The 16391-nt window shown below is 41.7% G+C and overlaps 1 protein-coding gene across 2 annotated transcripts in view; it reads left to right on the top strand.

Annotated features, from left to right (window-relative positions):
• The window catches only part of PTPRU (protein tyrosine phosphatase receptor type U), an 816311-nt gene that overhangs the window by 404822 nt on the left and 395098 nt on the right, over positions 1 to 16391 (top strand). For both annotated transcript variants that reach the window (XM_086957511.1, XM_086957512.1), the window contains exons 5-6: positions 5826 to 5941; positions 6750 to 6924. In XM_086957511.1, the coding sequence (XP_086813637.1) occupies positions 5826 to 5941; positions 6750 to 6924 (291 nt within the window). The remainder of the gene's footprint in view (positions 1 to 5825; positions 5942 to 6749; positions 6925 to 16391) is intronic.

Here is a 16391-nt window from a genome sequence, read left to right as displayed (position 1 = left end):
TGTGCATGAAAAGACACCTTCCTGCACACAACAATCCTCAGGCATTTTCCTTGTTGCAAGTGTGCTGCTAAATCCAGCACCCTTAGAAAGAGATGTAACGAGGAGAAATAAAGATATTTTTCCTCATTGCGCCTCTGGTGGGGAGGCGAACAATTCTGATACATTGCCTAGTCTACCAATGTTGGTACATCTGGGAATGTGTCAGAATCCATGGGTTGATGCGTGGGAACACCCACGCTTTATCCATGGAACGCCTCCTTACCGTAGAGTAATGCAAGGCAGCGATTTGCGCTGCCTTGGGTTACTCTAGATTTATCAAGCCACTCTGTGCCTTGCGAGGCAACCTTGTGTGGCTTGATAATTCTCATTTAGGTTTTGCATCGCCCTTCAACACAAAACCTTGATAAATATGCCCCTCAATCTTTTGGGTATAGCTTTAGGTATTTTTACATATTACGTCCTGACCCCTGCGATTGTCCTAAAATAGAATATTTAAGAACTCCCTTTTTGGTCGAGTACACCAGAGTGGTATTATCCTACTATGATGTAGGGGGCCTCCCAGGATGAAGCATGCCATGATAAGGTGTGGGTGTGGAGAACTCTATCTCTTTTGATCCCCTATTGACTCGGTGTGTAAACTTCATCATAGTCCATTTAGCACTCAAGCATTTTTTTGTGATTTCTCAGAATGCAATATGGCTTTGTCCCAAAGAGGGCAGGTATTCTCTGTGGCCCTTACACTGCAGTTTGGATAGGTTTTGCCTCTGACCCCAGTCACCGCACGGTCTTCAGTGCGCCCAGTTGTCTCACTGACTCCAAGGGACAGGTTGCAGTCCTTAATCCGTTGCGTCATATGATAGGAGTCGCGCGTGAGGCTGAAGGCCCAGTACCGATGCAGGTCGCCCTGCTTGGTGGTACCTTGAGTAAAAGCTGGCATTACTTCACTGGTTATGTCCCTTAGACCTTCACGATGTTGGGGTGGGTTTTTGACTCTTCCCATGGTGCTTCATTAGGACTCGCCTGTAAGCACAGTTCGCTCCGAGAGCCACAGTCCTGTATGAAAGCGTTGATTTTTCACTCTCACTTATGGGGCAAATGTACTTTTATTCCAAAGAGAAAATACTATTAAAATGCAAAGCGACTTCTTTTTCCTCTCTGTAAAGCAGAAAACCGCAAACAAGATTGGACGCGGGCCTGGCTGTCAGCTCGCCGCAATGAAGGCAAGTCGGCCTGCGGGTGCTGTGCCCATCTCCCGTGCCATTGGGCAAATGGAGCTGTGGGGCCAGCCGTGTGTAGGCCCGCTGGTGTCTGAGAGCTACCCATCGATACCAAGGAAGGGCTCGCGTCATAAATTAGTGCCACTTTGCCTGGTGTGTATACATCTAGTGTCTGGGAGCTATACATCCATGCAGAAGGACTGGTGCAGCAAACATTTGCACTAGCTTTATACAGCCCCTGTATGGGAGCTATAGGTACATGCAAGAGAAGTTGTCTCTTCAACAAGGATTGAACGGCTGACATCTGCCATGTCTCTATTCGGCTGCTGCTTGGGATCTATAGATCCAGGCCATGGAGGACTGGAAGAGGTAGGATCTGCCCTGCCTGGGGGCTATATATCCATGCAAAAAAAGAGGTATTTTCACAGAAGACTGGCATAGCTGGGATCTTCCCTATGGACAGCCGCGGTCTAGGAGCTATACATATATGCAAGTGAAGCAGTGTCTTCTTCAAGAACTGGCACACTTGCAGTGTTCGCGCACCCTGTGTACAGCCAATTTCAGGGAGCCATGGGCCCATGTGGAGAGAGGGATTCCCTATGAAGCAGTGATACATTTGGCCTCTTTAGCTTATTTATTTTGAATATTTATATAGCGCATCTGGAACTTATCAGTATGAAGGAGTTCTACATTTAAACATTTCCGAAAGCAAACCAAATGTGCTACAAGATGGAGAACCAAGCAGAACAACTTAGCAGTAAGTTCTGTATCGAACAATGAAAGGTAAAGTAATAGGTGATTACATTCAAACGTTTGATGTGGGGCATTAGAGTAGGAATTGTTTGAATATGTGGACCTGTAGGTGTTTCCAGATGGTAGTAATTGGTGGTGTACCGGGGTGAGGGGGATGGTTGAAGGGAGATTAATAGAACGCACTTAAGGATATCCACCGAGCGGATCAGGTTCTGAACTAGAGGGGTCTCAAGCAGAATTGATTTATCTCTTCTTAGACCTCTTTCACCACCAGAGGAATTGAGAGGATAATTAAGATCTGGCAGGGTTCTTCCATGCATGGTCTTTTGCGTAGCAGCAGCTTTGGAAATGAATACTAGCTGTAGGGCACAACCAATCCAGCTTGTTAAGTAAATGGGTTATGTAGTCAAATGTACTTGCAGAGTTCATTTACCTAGCTGTAGAATCAAGTAGCCTGCAGGCAGGGCTCATGGGGATTGAGGAACTCCAGCCAATAATGCATTTCCAAAATCAAGTCTAGAAAATGACGAGCGGGTGCTCAACTGTTTCTAAAAGATCGAATTCCTGTCTAGCTCTGGGTTCGTTTTCCCGTCTCATTCTAATTCTACCTGGTTAGGCCTGCCTTATTCTTTCGAGGGCTGAACTTTAATTAAATGATGTAGTCTGTGCAGTACAGTGTTATACTCTTAAATGAATGTTTCAGTCTATACCTTAGAGGACTATAGGAAAGATTTAGGGCCTTGTTAAGAGTACATTGGTCCAGAGGACAGCCGTACTCACGGTGACTGTCTAACCACCAACTCCACCTCAGGTCTGTCCGCAGTATTATGAGTGTGGCGGTTGGACCACCACAGGACCTCTGCATCCGCTGGGATCCTGGATCCTGGATCCCGCTACGGTCGTGCACTGGAAAGGGCCAGGAATATGCTGTTGCTGCCACTGCGGCACCACCAAGAATATTTTGACTTTTATTTCCACCACTATTTTCGTGGCGGTAAACACGCCATGAAAAGGGCGGCAGACATTAAAGTAAGGGGCCCTAACAAGATCCCTGCCGCTTCTGGGCCTTGGGGTGCATGCAGGGAGGCACATGTTGTGCCCCCCTGGAATTGCACCCCAGTTCCTGCGTAGTATGGCATGCACGACATGGTGCATGCCATGATGTGCAGGAATGTCTGCAGATGCTGTCACTGCGGCTGTCTGCTGTTAAGGCTCTCCTGTGAGCAATAAGCAACCGTCGCCATGAGACTGCCTCAGCACCACTCGCCCGCCATTGATTAGTCATAATCTGGCAGGCTGGTGCACAATGGGCTTGGCAGTCCTCCTGTTGGGTGCGGCTGGGGCGGGTCAAGAGGAGGACGGCCAAACTCCTAATAAGGCCATTAGTCTTTACATTTGAAGCTGTATTCCGGTATGTATTCTTTAGCCTATACATTTGAGGGTTATGCTTCAATAGGAATGCTTTAGTCCAGTGCTTACCAAACCTTTTAGAGCTACCACTCAATTTTTAGAAAGAAAAAAAATCACAACCCACCTAGCTTCAATGAACATGCAGCGGGGGCAATTATTTAATATAACCACATTTGTTTGCAAACTCCACAACCTTGACCAAGCCCGTTGATGTTGGGTTGTGGCCAAGATTTTGACCTTCCCATAAAAGTGGCAGATGTTGAACTGCACTGGAGTCTGGAGCTGGAACACTTTTCGTAGTGGGGTGCTGGCCTTTGGAAACTGTTCACTAAAAATCACAAGGCTTCTGAAACAAATTGGTGTTGATGCCAGAGATTTTAGCTACTTTGAGAAACCTCTTCTACAGCACAGTATGGCCTCTTATCCATGTCTTTTTCGTCAATAAGACCCAGCGGTGTATTTTTGTATATATACATACCCAAGTCTATGGCCAAAACACATCGGTGAGGCTATAATTAAATGGTGATTTACATATCCAGAAGTGTCTGAGTCATCCTTTACTAGAGAGGATTGTGTTCTTTGATATATATATAAAACTGCAGTTTTATATTGTGCGAACACAGCCCAAGTGTATTGGAGCACTTTGCAGAGGACCAGATTGTATTACTGAAGGTCAGATTCATTTTATGATAAGTGCAGGAGGTTAAGTAGTATGCCCAGAATCACAGGATGTTGCACCCAATGCCAGGTCTCGAACCTGGTTCTCCAGATCCAAAGTCAGCCGTCCTGGCCATTGAGCCATATCCATATGTCTCAGTGTGGGTGAAAAGCATACACAAGTTGTATGGATGTGTATGATCACATATAGTGAGCACATTCTCTGGCAATATGACTTTGTGAGGTAAAAAGACTGCTGCAACAAATGCTAGAAGGTTCACCCAAAGTCTTGCTTGGAAATACATGCAAGGGTTTGTGTTAAAACTGGACTTAGTAATATTGCTTCAGCACCTTTGCACTGCTGCACCAACAGAAATATTACTTATATATGGAGCAGGACCAACCAAAAATTGGCTTGCGACTCACCAGTGGGCCCCAACCCATATCCTAGACCACTGCACTCCCACCGAATTGTTCGTTGTGTACATTGGAGAGCTATAATTCCACAGGAACAGTTTAGTTTATACTGTACTTGTACATTCCAAGAGGAATGGTTCTGTCTATATATTTAGAGCTGTATTCCCATTTGAATGGTTCAGTCCAAACATTACAGGGCTGCATTCCCATAGAAATGGTTTAGCCCATACATTATAGGACAACGCTTTCATTGAAGTGGTTTAGTGGTTACCTTAGATAGACTACTCATAGGCATTGCATCTGCGTTCCTACAGAAATTGTTTGGCGATAAAAAAACAAAGGTATATTTTCAAATCATTATTTGCCAGCATATCACAATTTCTGAGTGTTTATTTTTTTTCTAGCCACTGCATTATAGGGCTCTATTCGTATGAAAAACGTTTAGCCCAATGCTGACAAGCTCCGGTGCAATAGGAGAGGGTATCAATGCTTTTTATTTTAGGACATCCACAAGAGATTCAATTTCCATCCAAGTACAGTCGTAATCATGTTGTAACTTATGTAATCAAACACTCGAGGGAGTTTAGATTATTACACCAATATTACACAAGATAGTAGTGGCCGCTGCACTTCCTGCACTATTATGGCTAAGTGTCTGCAGTATAGGCTGTACAGCTGTAATTGAAAGGATTTTGTCCCCAAGATTAGCCAATCTGGGATAACCATGATAGTACAGTACTCAAACAGGGTTTTGCCCTGATGTGGAAGTCCCCAGCTATAGACAGTGCTTACAAGCAACATGAGGACCTGGGTTGTTGGAAGAGGCTCACCGACTATGTAGCATGTAGCAGTCGCATAAACAGCAGGAGTGTTTTGATGGATCAAGCGCTGCAGGAGTCCAAAAGTGTGCGGGGCCTGGTTGCTTGAGATAAAAGTCACTGCTGGGAGATCATTACCCTTGTCCTTGCTGTTTTTTTTTTCATATAAATGTTTTTGACCAGTAGAGGCTGATAATTATATAATAGTTGTAAAATTGGTGCATGTTTATTTATGTTAGGAAAACATTGTTGAATTATTGTAAATAAATATTGGTATAGAAGTATTATTTTTTAAACCCTGTATAGACTAAATAATAAGAAATATATTTATATATATTGACTAAAGTTCAAATCATTTGCATAGTGAGTGATTAGCATGGAAATCTGGCACATATTCAATGGTCATGGACCAACATTACCCACCCCTTGTTTGTGCCCAACATTAGCAGGTGGACTCCTTCAAGAAGGACTATGACCACAGAGGTTCTTAGTCTGATCTTTTTGGTTTGTTGATGGTTTCATAGTCCTGATCATTTGTCTTCTTTTTCCTCAGCGAGAGCGCCTCACTTTTCCCGCCTCGGGGAGGTTGAAGTCAACGCTGGCCAAAATGCCACCTTCCAGTGTGTCGCGGCTGGGAAGGCCACGGAGGCTGAGAGGTTCCTTATGCAGGTAAAATGCACTTGGGTGAAGAGATGTAAATGAAGTGGTTGGGGGGGATCAATTACTTCTGGCAGGAGGCTAGATCACGGCTGAGAGATGTGCGAGGGCTTGTTTAAACAGGCCCTGTTCATGTGGGTACCACTGTGCAGGTTTTGCAGTGTGTAGATACTGCCTGTACTTAGTCATTCAGTATGTTCCAGCTGCCACCCCTTTCTTTTTAGCTGCTTTCTTACAGAGGTACTTTTCAGAGTTTTGCAAAAGTTATATGTGCAGCAAGATCTGGTACTCAAAGGACACCGGGGAATTAGTCACCGCTAGAAGAACCCCTTGTTCTTATTCTGGTATCCTGAGGTGTTTAGGGAAGTTCCGGAGGGGAGCCTAGATTTCTGGCCAGGGCACTGCATTGTCGAATTGTTGCATTGTCTTCGGCACAGGCCATAAAAGCATAGCTGATAACATGGCCACCTCAAAGTCATTCCATTGAGCCACTGACAGCTGAAGATGGATCTGTCTAGGAAGGTTTTGGGCTCCAGATCTTCAGCTCTTTCTAAATAGGTCTTCCAATGAGTCCTCTGACACTAAAAGGCACAACAAATCCCAAGTGCACAAGGAAACATCCTTTGTGGCTGTCCCTTGTGAGGAGACATTCTAGATGTCTTGGCCAAGAGCATTCCTCATGTGGAGTTTTGGTTGAATGACTTTGTGCAGCTTCCTTTTGACAGATGAAGCTACGGGAACACATTCCTGAAGGCCTGCAGTTGTAAGAAAGCAGTGGCTGCTAAAAGGCGCTATAAATGCTTTGTCTCTCTTTTCGCAGCGGCAGAATGGCGACATCATTCCGGTAGCATCAGTGAAGCACATCAGCCACCGTCGGTTTCAGGCGTCTTTCCGGCTGGAGGAGGCAACCAGAGAAGAGCAAGACCTGTACCGCTGTGTGACGCAGTCCGGACGGGGCTCGGGGGTCTCCAACTTTGCAGAGCTGATAGTGAAAGGTGAGTCTCTGATCCCTCCTCCTCAGTGGGGATCCTGGAAGGCGGTGGCCAGTCACCAATGTTGGTGCCACCTAGTATTTATGAAGGGCCGAAGTGGATGACCAGTAGATGTAGGCCTCATCATGCCTATTTTATCGATAGCGTTCCACATCCACGCTTCTCCTCTTATGCTGCAGACTTTATCTTCCCCTTTGGCCGCACTTTGCTGCCCTTTGTCTTTGTACAGTCCTTATTAACCTCATTAACTCACAAAGCTTTTCCCAATCTTACTGGACACACAAATGGCTAAACCATCGATCTAAAGTCTAAAGTCAAGGGTAAAGATGATCCATGCCACAATGGTTTCTTAAATCTTCTCTGCTGGTTTGATTACTTGTAAAATTATAAAGGGCTGAAGGATGTGCAATCAATCGATTATGGTCTATATAAAAGCGCTTATGACATGTTGAATTTATTTGATTGATGTTCTGCTCTGTTGTCATTTCTTGTAGAATTTTCTCTGTGAACTGGTGATTTAGAAATATATGTTGCAATGTCTATTAATAGTTTTTCAGCTGACAGAATTACACTATGGAATCATCAGAGAATGTTGCCATATCACCCTCATGTCACCGGTCTCCTGCACGCGGGCGGTAGCGGCTTAGTGATAGCAACCAGGCCCTCCTCTAGCCCCACCCCGCTCACTTTTAGACTCCTTGTCATTTACAGAGATCTGTAGCACTTGATCCATCAAAACACTCCTGCTGTTTGGGCGACCGCTACACGGAGTCTGTGAGCCTCTTCAAACAACACAAGTCCTCATGTTGCTTGTAAACACTGTCTACAGCTTGGGGGCTTCCACAGACACTCCAGGCCCACATGTCGCCTGTACACACTGGTAAGAGCTGTAGGTGCTACACAGACAGACCTGGCCCACATGCAGTGTGTAACCACTGCTAGCAGCTCTGTGCCTTTCACAGACAGCCCTGGCCCATGTGTGGCCTTCAAATACATACAATCAGACACTGCCATCGTGCGTGAGACCTTTAAAAACGACCCTAGTCTACAGGTGACCCTAAGTAGCCAAATATACATACACTGTTAGTAGCTGTGTGACCCTCCACAAACAACCCGTGTACACAAGTGGCCTATACACAACCACACATTATGCACATACAGATAGGTGTTATAGCACTTCGGACAGTGAGCAATGATGGACCCGTGGCCCCTACACCTTGTACCCCTCACTGTCTTATGAAGCACATCCTGCACGTTTATATGATTTATTGTCAATATATAATGTGCAGCCTGCATTGGGATGAGACGCTCTATAAAAGAAATAAAACAAATAATGATAGGTCCACACAGTACATGCAGATGTCAGATACAGGCACTAAAAAATGTCAATGAATGCCCTTCTTGTACTTGTACAAAGCTGTGTGCCTTTGTTTCCCCTCCATTGCTTCAAAGTGCGAGATTCTAGATTGCTCCCAGCCAGCAAAAGGAGGCCTGATGTTCCCTTAACTTTGGCCTTTGTTTTGGGTCCAGCTGGGTTTTAAAATACTAGGGCCCCTCACCACCTGCACCAAGGAAAGCAGACAATGTGCAAGCTGCTGATTGTGTCCTGGTATCTGAAAATTACACAAGAAGAGTACACAGAAGTATAATTCATTGGGGCCCAGATTCGACTGCATCCACCCTGTAAAAATAGTGGGTACCAGCGCTTACTTTCATACTCTCCTTACTCATTCTTTTCTTTAGTTCTATTGCCTTCTCAACTTCCTTGCTTTAGTTTCTCACCCTCACTCTGTCCTGCAACCTTACTGGTTTTGAGCCCCCTTCCTGCCTTTCTCCGGTTCCTCTCTCTCATCTGTTGCCTTCTCTTGCCCCTTGCTACTCATCACACGCTCTCTCGCTTTCCATCTCGTTCCTTCTTTTCTTCTTTCTTGCCCTCTTTCCAACGCCCCTCATGCTTTTTTTCTTTTATCGTTTATGCCGGAGACGGCAAGTAATTAATTTGTTTCACGCTGGAGAAAGGAGAACAGCGACCCAGCGAGAAACAAAGCCCGTTGGAATTAATCCGCTTTGACGGACGGAGCCCCAGCAGGGGCCGGACCTCGATGCCCGGTTGGTAATTTTCAGTTTCAGAACCAGACTCGCTGCTCTAGAGAGACTGAGGCCGAGAGAATGAGTCTGTGTGCCCGCCCGCGACCCCCATGGACGCGGGGATTGGATTTCGGCAGGATTAACAAGCATTAACCGAGTCCCTCTTTTGTTCCTGCTCGGGGAAGTCGAAGATTTTAATTTCGGCTCTTAATGACCGGGTACTCTGGATCTTCCTGTCCTTCTGCCAGGTTTAAATGCCCTCTCCACCCTGTGTTTCGGTCATGCCTGCGGCGCGTCAGCGCCCCCTGAAGGCGAAGACTGAAATATAACTCTTCTTTGAGTCACTTTCACCCTTCTTTCACTGCACGATCATGGTGAGGGACCCTTTTCGCCCTCTCCCTCGGACCCGTGGTCACGGGAACACCACTGGTATGTTTGCCTCTGCCTTTTTTTGGTGTCCCCTGCTACTACTTTACTCCATTGCCTTTCTGCTGAGACCTGATCTGCAATCAAAACCCTTTACTTTTTCCCCCATTACCCTCTGTGCTCCATTGGTCTTGTTTTTTATGTGATTTAATGCTCTAGTAACGGATATAATTGTAACTGATGTAACGTTGTAACACTGTTTAACCTCATGTAAAACGCTCTGATACCCCCCCACCCGGGTCTAGCCGGCGCGGCGCCATATAAAACTCTTCAAATAAATAAAATAACCATCTCCAGGTGCTAAGTGGATTTGATGCTGGTGAAATGGCTAGCTAGAGGTAACTTCAGTATAGAGATCTACCCAGCAGTGCCAGTCCCGCAGTGTGCCAGACTAGGGCGTGTTCCGCTTGGTGCTCATCAGTGGAAGCTTATCCCACTTATTGCCAGTGCCAGCTTCGCCTAGTGAAAGCACATTCGCGTCTACTCAGAGTTTTAAGTGCTTTGAAAAAAGTGGGGGTCTATCAAGGGGGCGTGGCTTAAACAAAATGACACATTTATAATAAAAAAAATCACACAGCGCGGCAAGCCAACTCACTGTGCTGAGTGTGATGGGGAAAGGGCAGGAATGTGCTGCTTTAAAAAAACATTATATAGCGCATTCCTGTATTTTACTTGGCTGGTGCCCAATGTGCAGTGTTGTGCAAAACGTAATTGGCAACCCAAACAATGCTTGAGGGCTTGGGCAAGGTAAATGATAGGGTACAGATGCCTTCAAGGGATTTCTTCACGTATTAATGTTTGAATTATTAATATACTAAGTTTGTAAGGTCAAGTGAATGAATACCTTAGGTGGTGGTTAATTCCAGCTGTTTGATACCTTAGTCTAATAGTGTTAACAAATCACAAAGTCATAACTTTTTTCATATATGAATCAAATCATCAATGTAGAAGTATACAGAGCAAATACAAATAAAAACAATGAGCGGATGTATGTAGAAAAATACTCCGTTTTATCTTATTCAAAAAAGGGTACTTTTGTAGACATTATACAAACAATGTGACAGAGAGGTAACGGTATCAATTAAGAGCCTTCACTGTAACATTTGTAGACACCTTTCTTCTTGCTAAAAATAACAACAAATTATGGAAGAGAAGGTGTTGGTCGACGTTTCAGTCTCTACGTTGCCATACACAAGACCATCTTCAGGACAGTAATATTTGTTAATGTTGACCTCTATTACAATGTAGAACAAAGGTAATTACTCTTTATTCAGAAAAAACATATCAAACTAATTGCAATATAATTACAGTATATCACCCGCCTCTAATGTAAAATACAAAATGAAAACATTTTGCAGCTCTGATTAAAGGTAAAAACTTCTAGAAGTGAACAATCACTTTTTACATATTCAAATGAGGACCATTAATTGATATTGAAACAAATTCTGGATAATCATATTTGAGTCTAGATTAATCTTGTGGATTGTATTTACCAGTTGGTCGCTTACACAGATTAAGTTTATTTCTAAATTCAGGTATGTATTGGCCCTATGCCACTCTTTGGCAAGTGGAATAAGCCAAATTAAAGTCAAAAGATCCAGTTGGTCATATATATATGCTGAGGGTTTTCTCACATTAACTTGATGCATAGACGTCATAGCGAGCTTGGGTAAAAAGGTATAAGGTGTTCGCCGTGTTCAATCAAAACTCCTCTTCGATAATTATCAAACCTAGATGTTGGGGTTTGAAAGATATCGTACTCTATTATAGACCTGACTGGCTTTGATTTGTACGAGAGAAAAATTAAAATTATTCCATAAATTCATCTATATCTGTTTTTGCGCTTCTTTTTAGTCATAAACATTTTAGGTGCATTTTACCTTATTAAGGCATCAAGAAACCGTTTACGATTTAATCTTTCTGAGCGATGTTGCAACAACTTTAATGAATGAAGGAAGAACGAAAGTGGCGCAGTTGAAAAGATGTTTGACAATCTGTTGATTTAAGTAATTAAAAAGAATGTAAACAACACTAATCTTTATAGTAGTATCTCTAATTCAGCGAAAAAGTTAAATTAATAAATTCAAGCGGGTCGTCTGAACAGCCGCAGTCATTAGTCATATATCGATAATTAAATGTCCGATTTTTAACAAGGCGACATCAAGAATTCCTAATTTTGCCAACCTGGTTGTTTTCATATCTATTCATTAGAGGTACTCCTATTTTCGATCGCTGTAAGCCATGCATACTCACGGCTTGTATTTATTAGCAATAGAGCATGTCGTGTAATCCAAGTTGTAAACCACAACAAATAAGGGGTTTTCCTATTTCAAATAGTGCTAAGTTTGTAATCAGTATCGCATCTTAGTTACCTTATTGATGTTAAGGCGTTTTAACCCAGCCGGGTTATGTCACGATAAAACCAACGTTACTCAAGCCAGATCATAGTAAAGCAGTCAAACTGCTGGCTATAATAGATATAAAAATACATATAAAAAATACTAATTGAAATTCTTTGAACTTTTTCTAAAGAAACGCTATAGCTATAAGCAATTTCACATTTAAGTCACCTTGTTCTTGGCCAGTGTTTTACCCCCGTAGTGAGTAACATAGTGACTGAACGATGAGCCCTGCAATTTTGTGGCTCGTTCTTAATATTGTATTCGATATAATATCTGAAATAAATCAAGATAATATATTTTAGAATGAAATTAGCTACCAAACTGAGTTAGAGGCTTCCTACGCAAGGGGCATGACCACATACCTTGTAGTTCTTTAAACCATCAAGAGTCCATGCAGCATAAAGAGTTGCATACGGTTGGGAGGACGATTGTATCAAGCTTTTAAAGGTGTTTGGAGCGCGAAGGAGGACTGGCAGGTGCATGGCAGCCATCTTAGAAACCTTTCAGAGCTGTCGGCCATTCATAAATGTAGTTAGCTGTGCTTTTATTCTTTTAATCAAGTTGATGGTAACTTGTTTACCAGTCAATTATGTTAACCTTGCTAAGTGGTTTATGACAAGAGTAGGCTGAAATTCCTATGTATTTTGTTACTCGTGATTTAGGCCCATTAATGTTTGAATGGTCACCGGTGACGGAGGTGACATTAATGGCAATAAAAATGTAACTCATCTGAATTTTACGGAATGTTCACAAAAATGTGAAACAAATAAAGGCTGAGATTTCTTTAATCCTGTATCCTTTGTACAGCAACACTTACACTAGGTGCACAAAATCACTCTGTTGGGTTATTTAAAATATCAATACAGCCTTATATTAATACACAGGTTAGCACAAAATCAATGTTAGGTTATTTAAAATATCAATACAACCGGGTATTCATACACAGTATAGCATTGTATTGACATCCGATATGGATGAAACACATAAATAAAATAGCATGTTGTAATGTCAATCCTATCGACGATTCATTGACACAATTGCATTGTATTATCATTTATATAGAACGGTATTAATGCCTAGTGATCATCATGTCTGTTAACATATGTTGATGTCAATGAAGTTGGATCCTCTTTTACAATATTACGTTATTATCCTAGGTTACATTTCCATAACGACCTACAACAATGTTGGGGCCTAGTAATCAACAAGTCTGTCAACATATTTTGATTTCAATAAAGCTTATTTTACAATGTTACGTTATTCTCATTGATTACATTTCCATAACAACTTGGGTCTGCATATTTTGCTATCCGAACTATACATCATTGGCTTCACTAGATACGGATGTATGACGTTACAACGCATACTATTACAACTACCTACCGTTACAACGCGACCATTACAACGCATACCATTACAACGCATAGCGCTTTGAGGTGCTGGATAGTGGTAAGTATAATTTACTATTCTAACTCCAGTCCCCGTGGACCCTAGGGAAGGTGTTGGATAGTAAATTATACTTATTCCCTATCCTAGAGCGCCCCCCAGCGCAATGCGTTGTAATGGTATGCGTTGTAAAAGTCGCGTTGTAATGGTAGTGCGGAGTAAAAGATGCGTTGTAACGGGTGTATACCCTAGATACATTCATGTATGTCAAAGAAAACCTATATTTCACCTCTAAACATAGTGTACAAATACAGTCATGTTAGTGCATCATGTCGTCATCCATTGTACTCCAAATTCAAAGAAATGCTGGAGAGTTCTAAACATACTAGGGAGTCTCAATAATCCTGAACATTCTTTGTGGGTACATTATCCCATAATTTCCAAAAAACTCAATTCAAATATACATGTATGTACCTTTGTGGTTATTGAGTGTGTTCAAGTGGGTCAGAACTGATTTATCAACCAACTGGGCAGTGAAGTTGGGATTCAACCAAATGTCACCATATGGGATAAATTACGGCATACAAGCTAAGGCAGGCCATTCTGTGGCAGAATTGAGCCCTCGGTTTACAGTATCCGCAATGCAGATACGTTTTACACTACATCGGTAAAGCTATCCAACCTGTGAAAAATGCCATCCTTCAACACCAATCGCGTATTAGATGCCAGAAAGAAAATGCCCCTCTAGTGGAGAATTACCAGCGACTTGGCCACACTGAAATTGATATGCTCTGGTGGGTGCTTGATGTAATTAAACCTACAGAAAGACAGAACAATGTTGATAAAACTCTCACGATCAGGGAGGGAAAACTTATCTGCATTGCGGATACTGTAAACCGAGGGCTCGATTCTGCCACAGAATGGCATGCCTTAGCTTGTATGCCGTAATTTATCCCATATGGTGACATTTGGTTGAATCCCAACTTCACTGCCCAGTTGGTTGATAAATCATGTATGACCCACTTGAACACACTCAATAACCACAAAGGTACATACATGTATATTTGAATTAAGTTTTTTTGAAATTATGGGATAATGTACCCACAAAGAATGTTCAGGATGATTGAGACTCCCTAGTATGTTTAAAACTCTCCAGCATTTCTTTGAATTTTTACTACAATGGATGACAACATGATGCACTAATATGACTGTATTTTTACACTATGTTTAGAGGTGAAATATAGGTTTTCTTTGACATAGATGAATGTATCTAGTGAAGCCAATGATGTATAGATCGGATAGCAAAATATGCAGACCCAAGTTGTTATGGAAATGTAATCAATGAGAATAACGTAACATTGTAAAATAAGCTTTATTCACATCAAAATATGTTGACAGACTTGTTGAATACTAGGCCCCAACATTGTTGTAGGTCGTTATGGAAATGTAACCTAGAATAATAACGTAATATTGTAAAAGAGGATCCAACTTTATTGACATCAACATATGTTAAGACATGATGATCACTAGGTATTAATACCGTTGTATATAAATGATAATACAATGCAATTGTTTTACTGAATTGTCGATAGGATTGACATTACAACAAGCTATTTTATTTTTGTGTTCCATCCATCGCTGATGTCAATACAATGCTATACTGTGTATGAATACCCGGTTGTATTGATATTTTAAATAACCTAACAGAGTGATTTTGTGCTATAACTGTGTATGAATATCCAGTTGTATTGATATTTTAAATAACCTACCAGAGTGATTTTGTGCACCTAGTGTCAGCGTTGCAGGAGACAGAATTAAAGAAATCACAGCCTTTATTTGTTTCACATTTTTGTGAACATTCAGTAAAATTCAGATGAGTTACATTTTTATAGCCATTAATGTCACTTCTGCCACCGGTGTCCATCCAAACATTAATGGGCCCTAATCACGAGTAACAAAATGCATAGGAATTTCAGCCAACTCTTGTCATAAACCACTAAGTGAGGTTAACATAATTGACTGGTAAACAAGTTACTATCAATTTGAGTAAAAGAATAAAAGCACAACTAACTACATTTATGAATGTCCTACAGCTCTGAATGGTTTCTAAGATGGCCGCCATGAACCTGCTAGTCCTCTTTCACGCTCCAAACACCTTTTTAAAAGCTTGATACAATTGTCCTCATGACCGTATGCAAATCTTTATGCTGCACGGACTCTTGATGGTTTAAAGAACTACAAGGTATGTGGCCATGCCCCTTGCGTAGGAAGTTTCTAACTCAGTTTGGTAGCTAATTTCTTTCTAAAATATATATTATCTTAATATATTTCAGATAATAAATCGAATATAATATTAAGAACGGGCCACAAAATTGCAGGGCTCATCGTTCGGTCGCTAAGTTACTCACTATGGGGGTAAAACACTGGCCAAGAACAAGGTGACTTAATTGTGAAATTGCTTATAGCTATAGCGTTTCTTTAGAAAAAGTTCAAAGAATTTCAACTAGTATTTTTTATATCTATTATAGCCGGCAGTTTGACTGCTTTACTATGATCTGGCTTGAGTAACGCTGGTTTTATCGGGACATAACCCGGCTGGGTTAAATCACCTTAACATCGATAAGGTAACTAAGATGTGAGACTAATTACACACTTAGCACTAGTTGAAATAGGAAACACCCTTTTTTGTTGTGGTTTACAACTTGCATTACACGACATGTTCTATTGCTAATAAATACAAGCCTTAAGTATGCATGGCTTACAACAATAGAAAATATGAGAACCACTAATGAATAGATATGAAAACAACCAGGTTGGCGAAATGAGTAATTCTTGATATTGCCTTGTTGAAAATGGAACATTTAATTATCGATATATGACTAATGACTGCGGCCGTTCAGACGACCCGCTTGAATTTATTAATTTTACTTTTTCTCTGAATTAGAGATACTACTATAAAGATTAGTGTTGTTTACATTCTTTTTAATTACTTAAATCAACAGATTGTGAAACATCTTTTCGACCGCGCCACTTTCATTCTTCCTTCATTCATTGAAGTTGTTGCAACATCGCTCAGAAAGATTAAATCGTAAACGCTTTCTTGCTGCCTTATTAAGGTAAAATGCACCTAAAATGTTTATGACTGAAAAGAAGCGCAAAAACAGATAT

The sequence above is a fragment of the Lissotriton vulgaris genome, chromosome 2_1 (assembly GCF_964263255.1).
Source record: "Lissotriton vulgaris chromosome 2_1, aLisVul1.2, whole genome shotgun sequence".
In the NCBI taxonomy this organism is placed as follows: domain Eukaryota; kingdom Metazoa; phylum Chordata; class Amphibia; order Caudata; family Salamandridae; genus Lissotriton; species Lissotriton vulgaris.
This window is presented reverse-complemented; position numbering and strand designations above follow the sequence as displayed.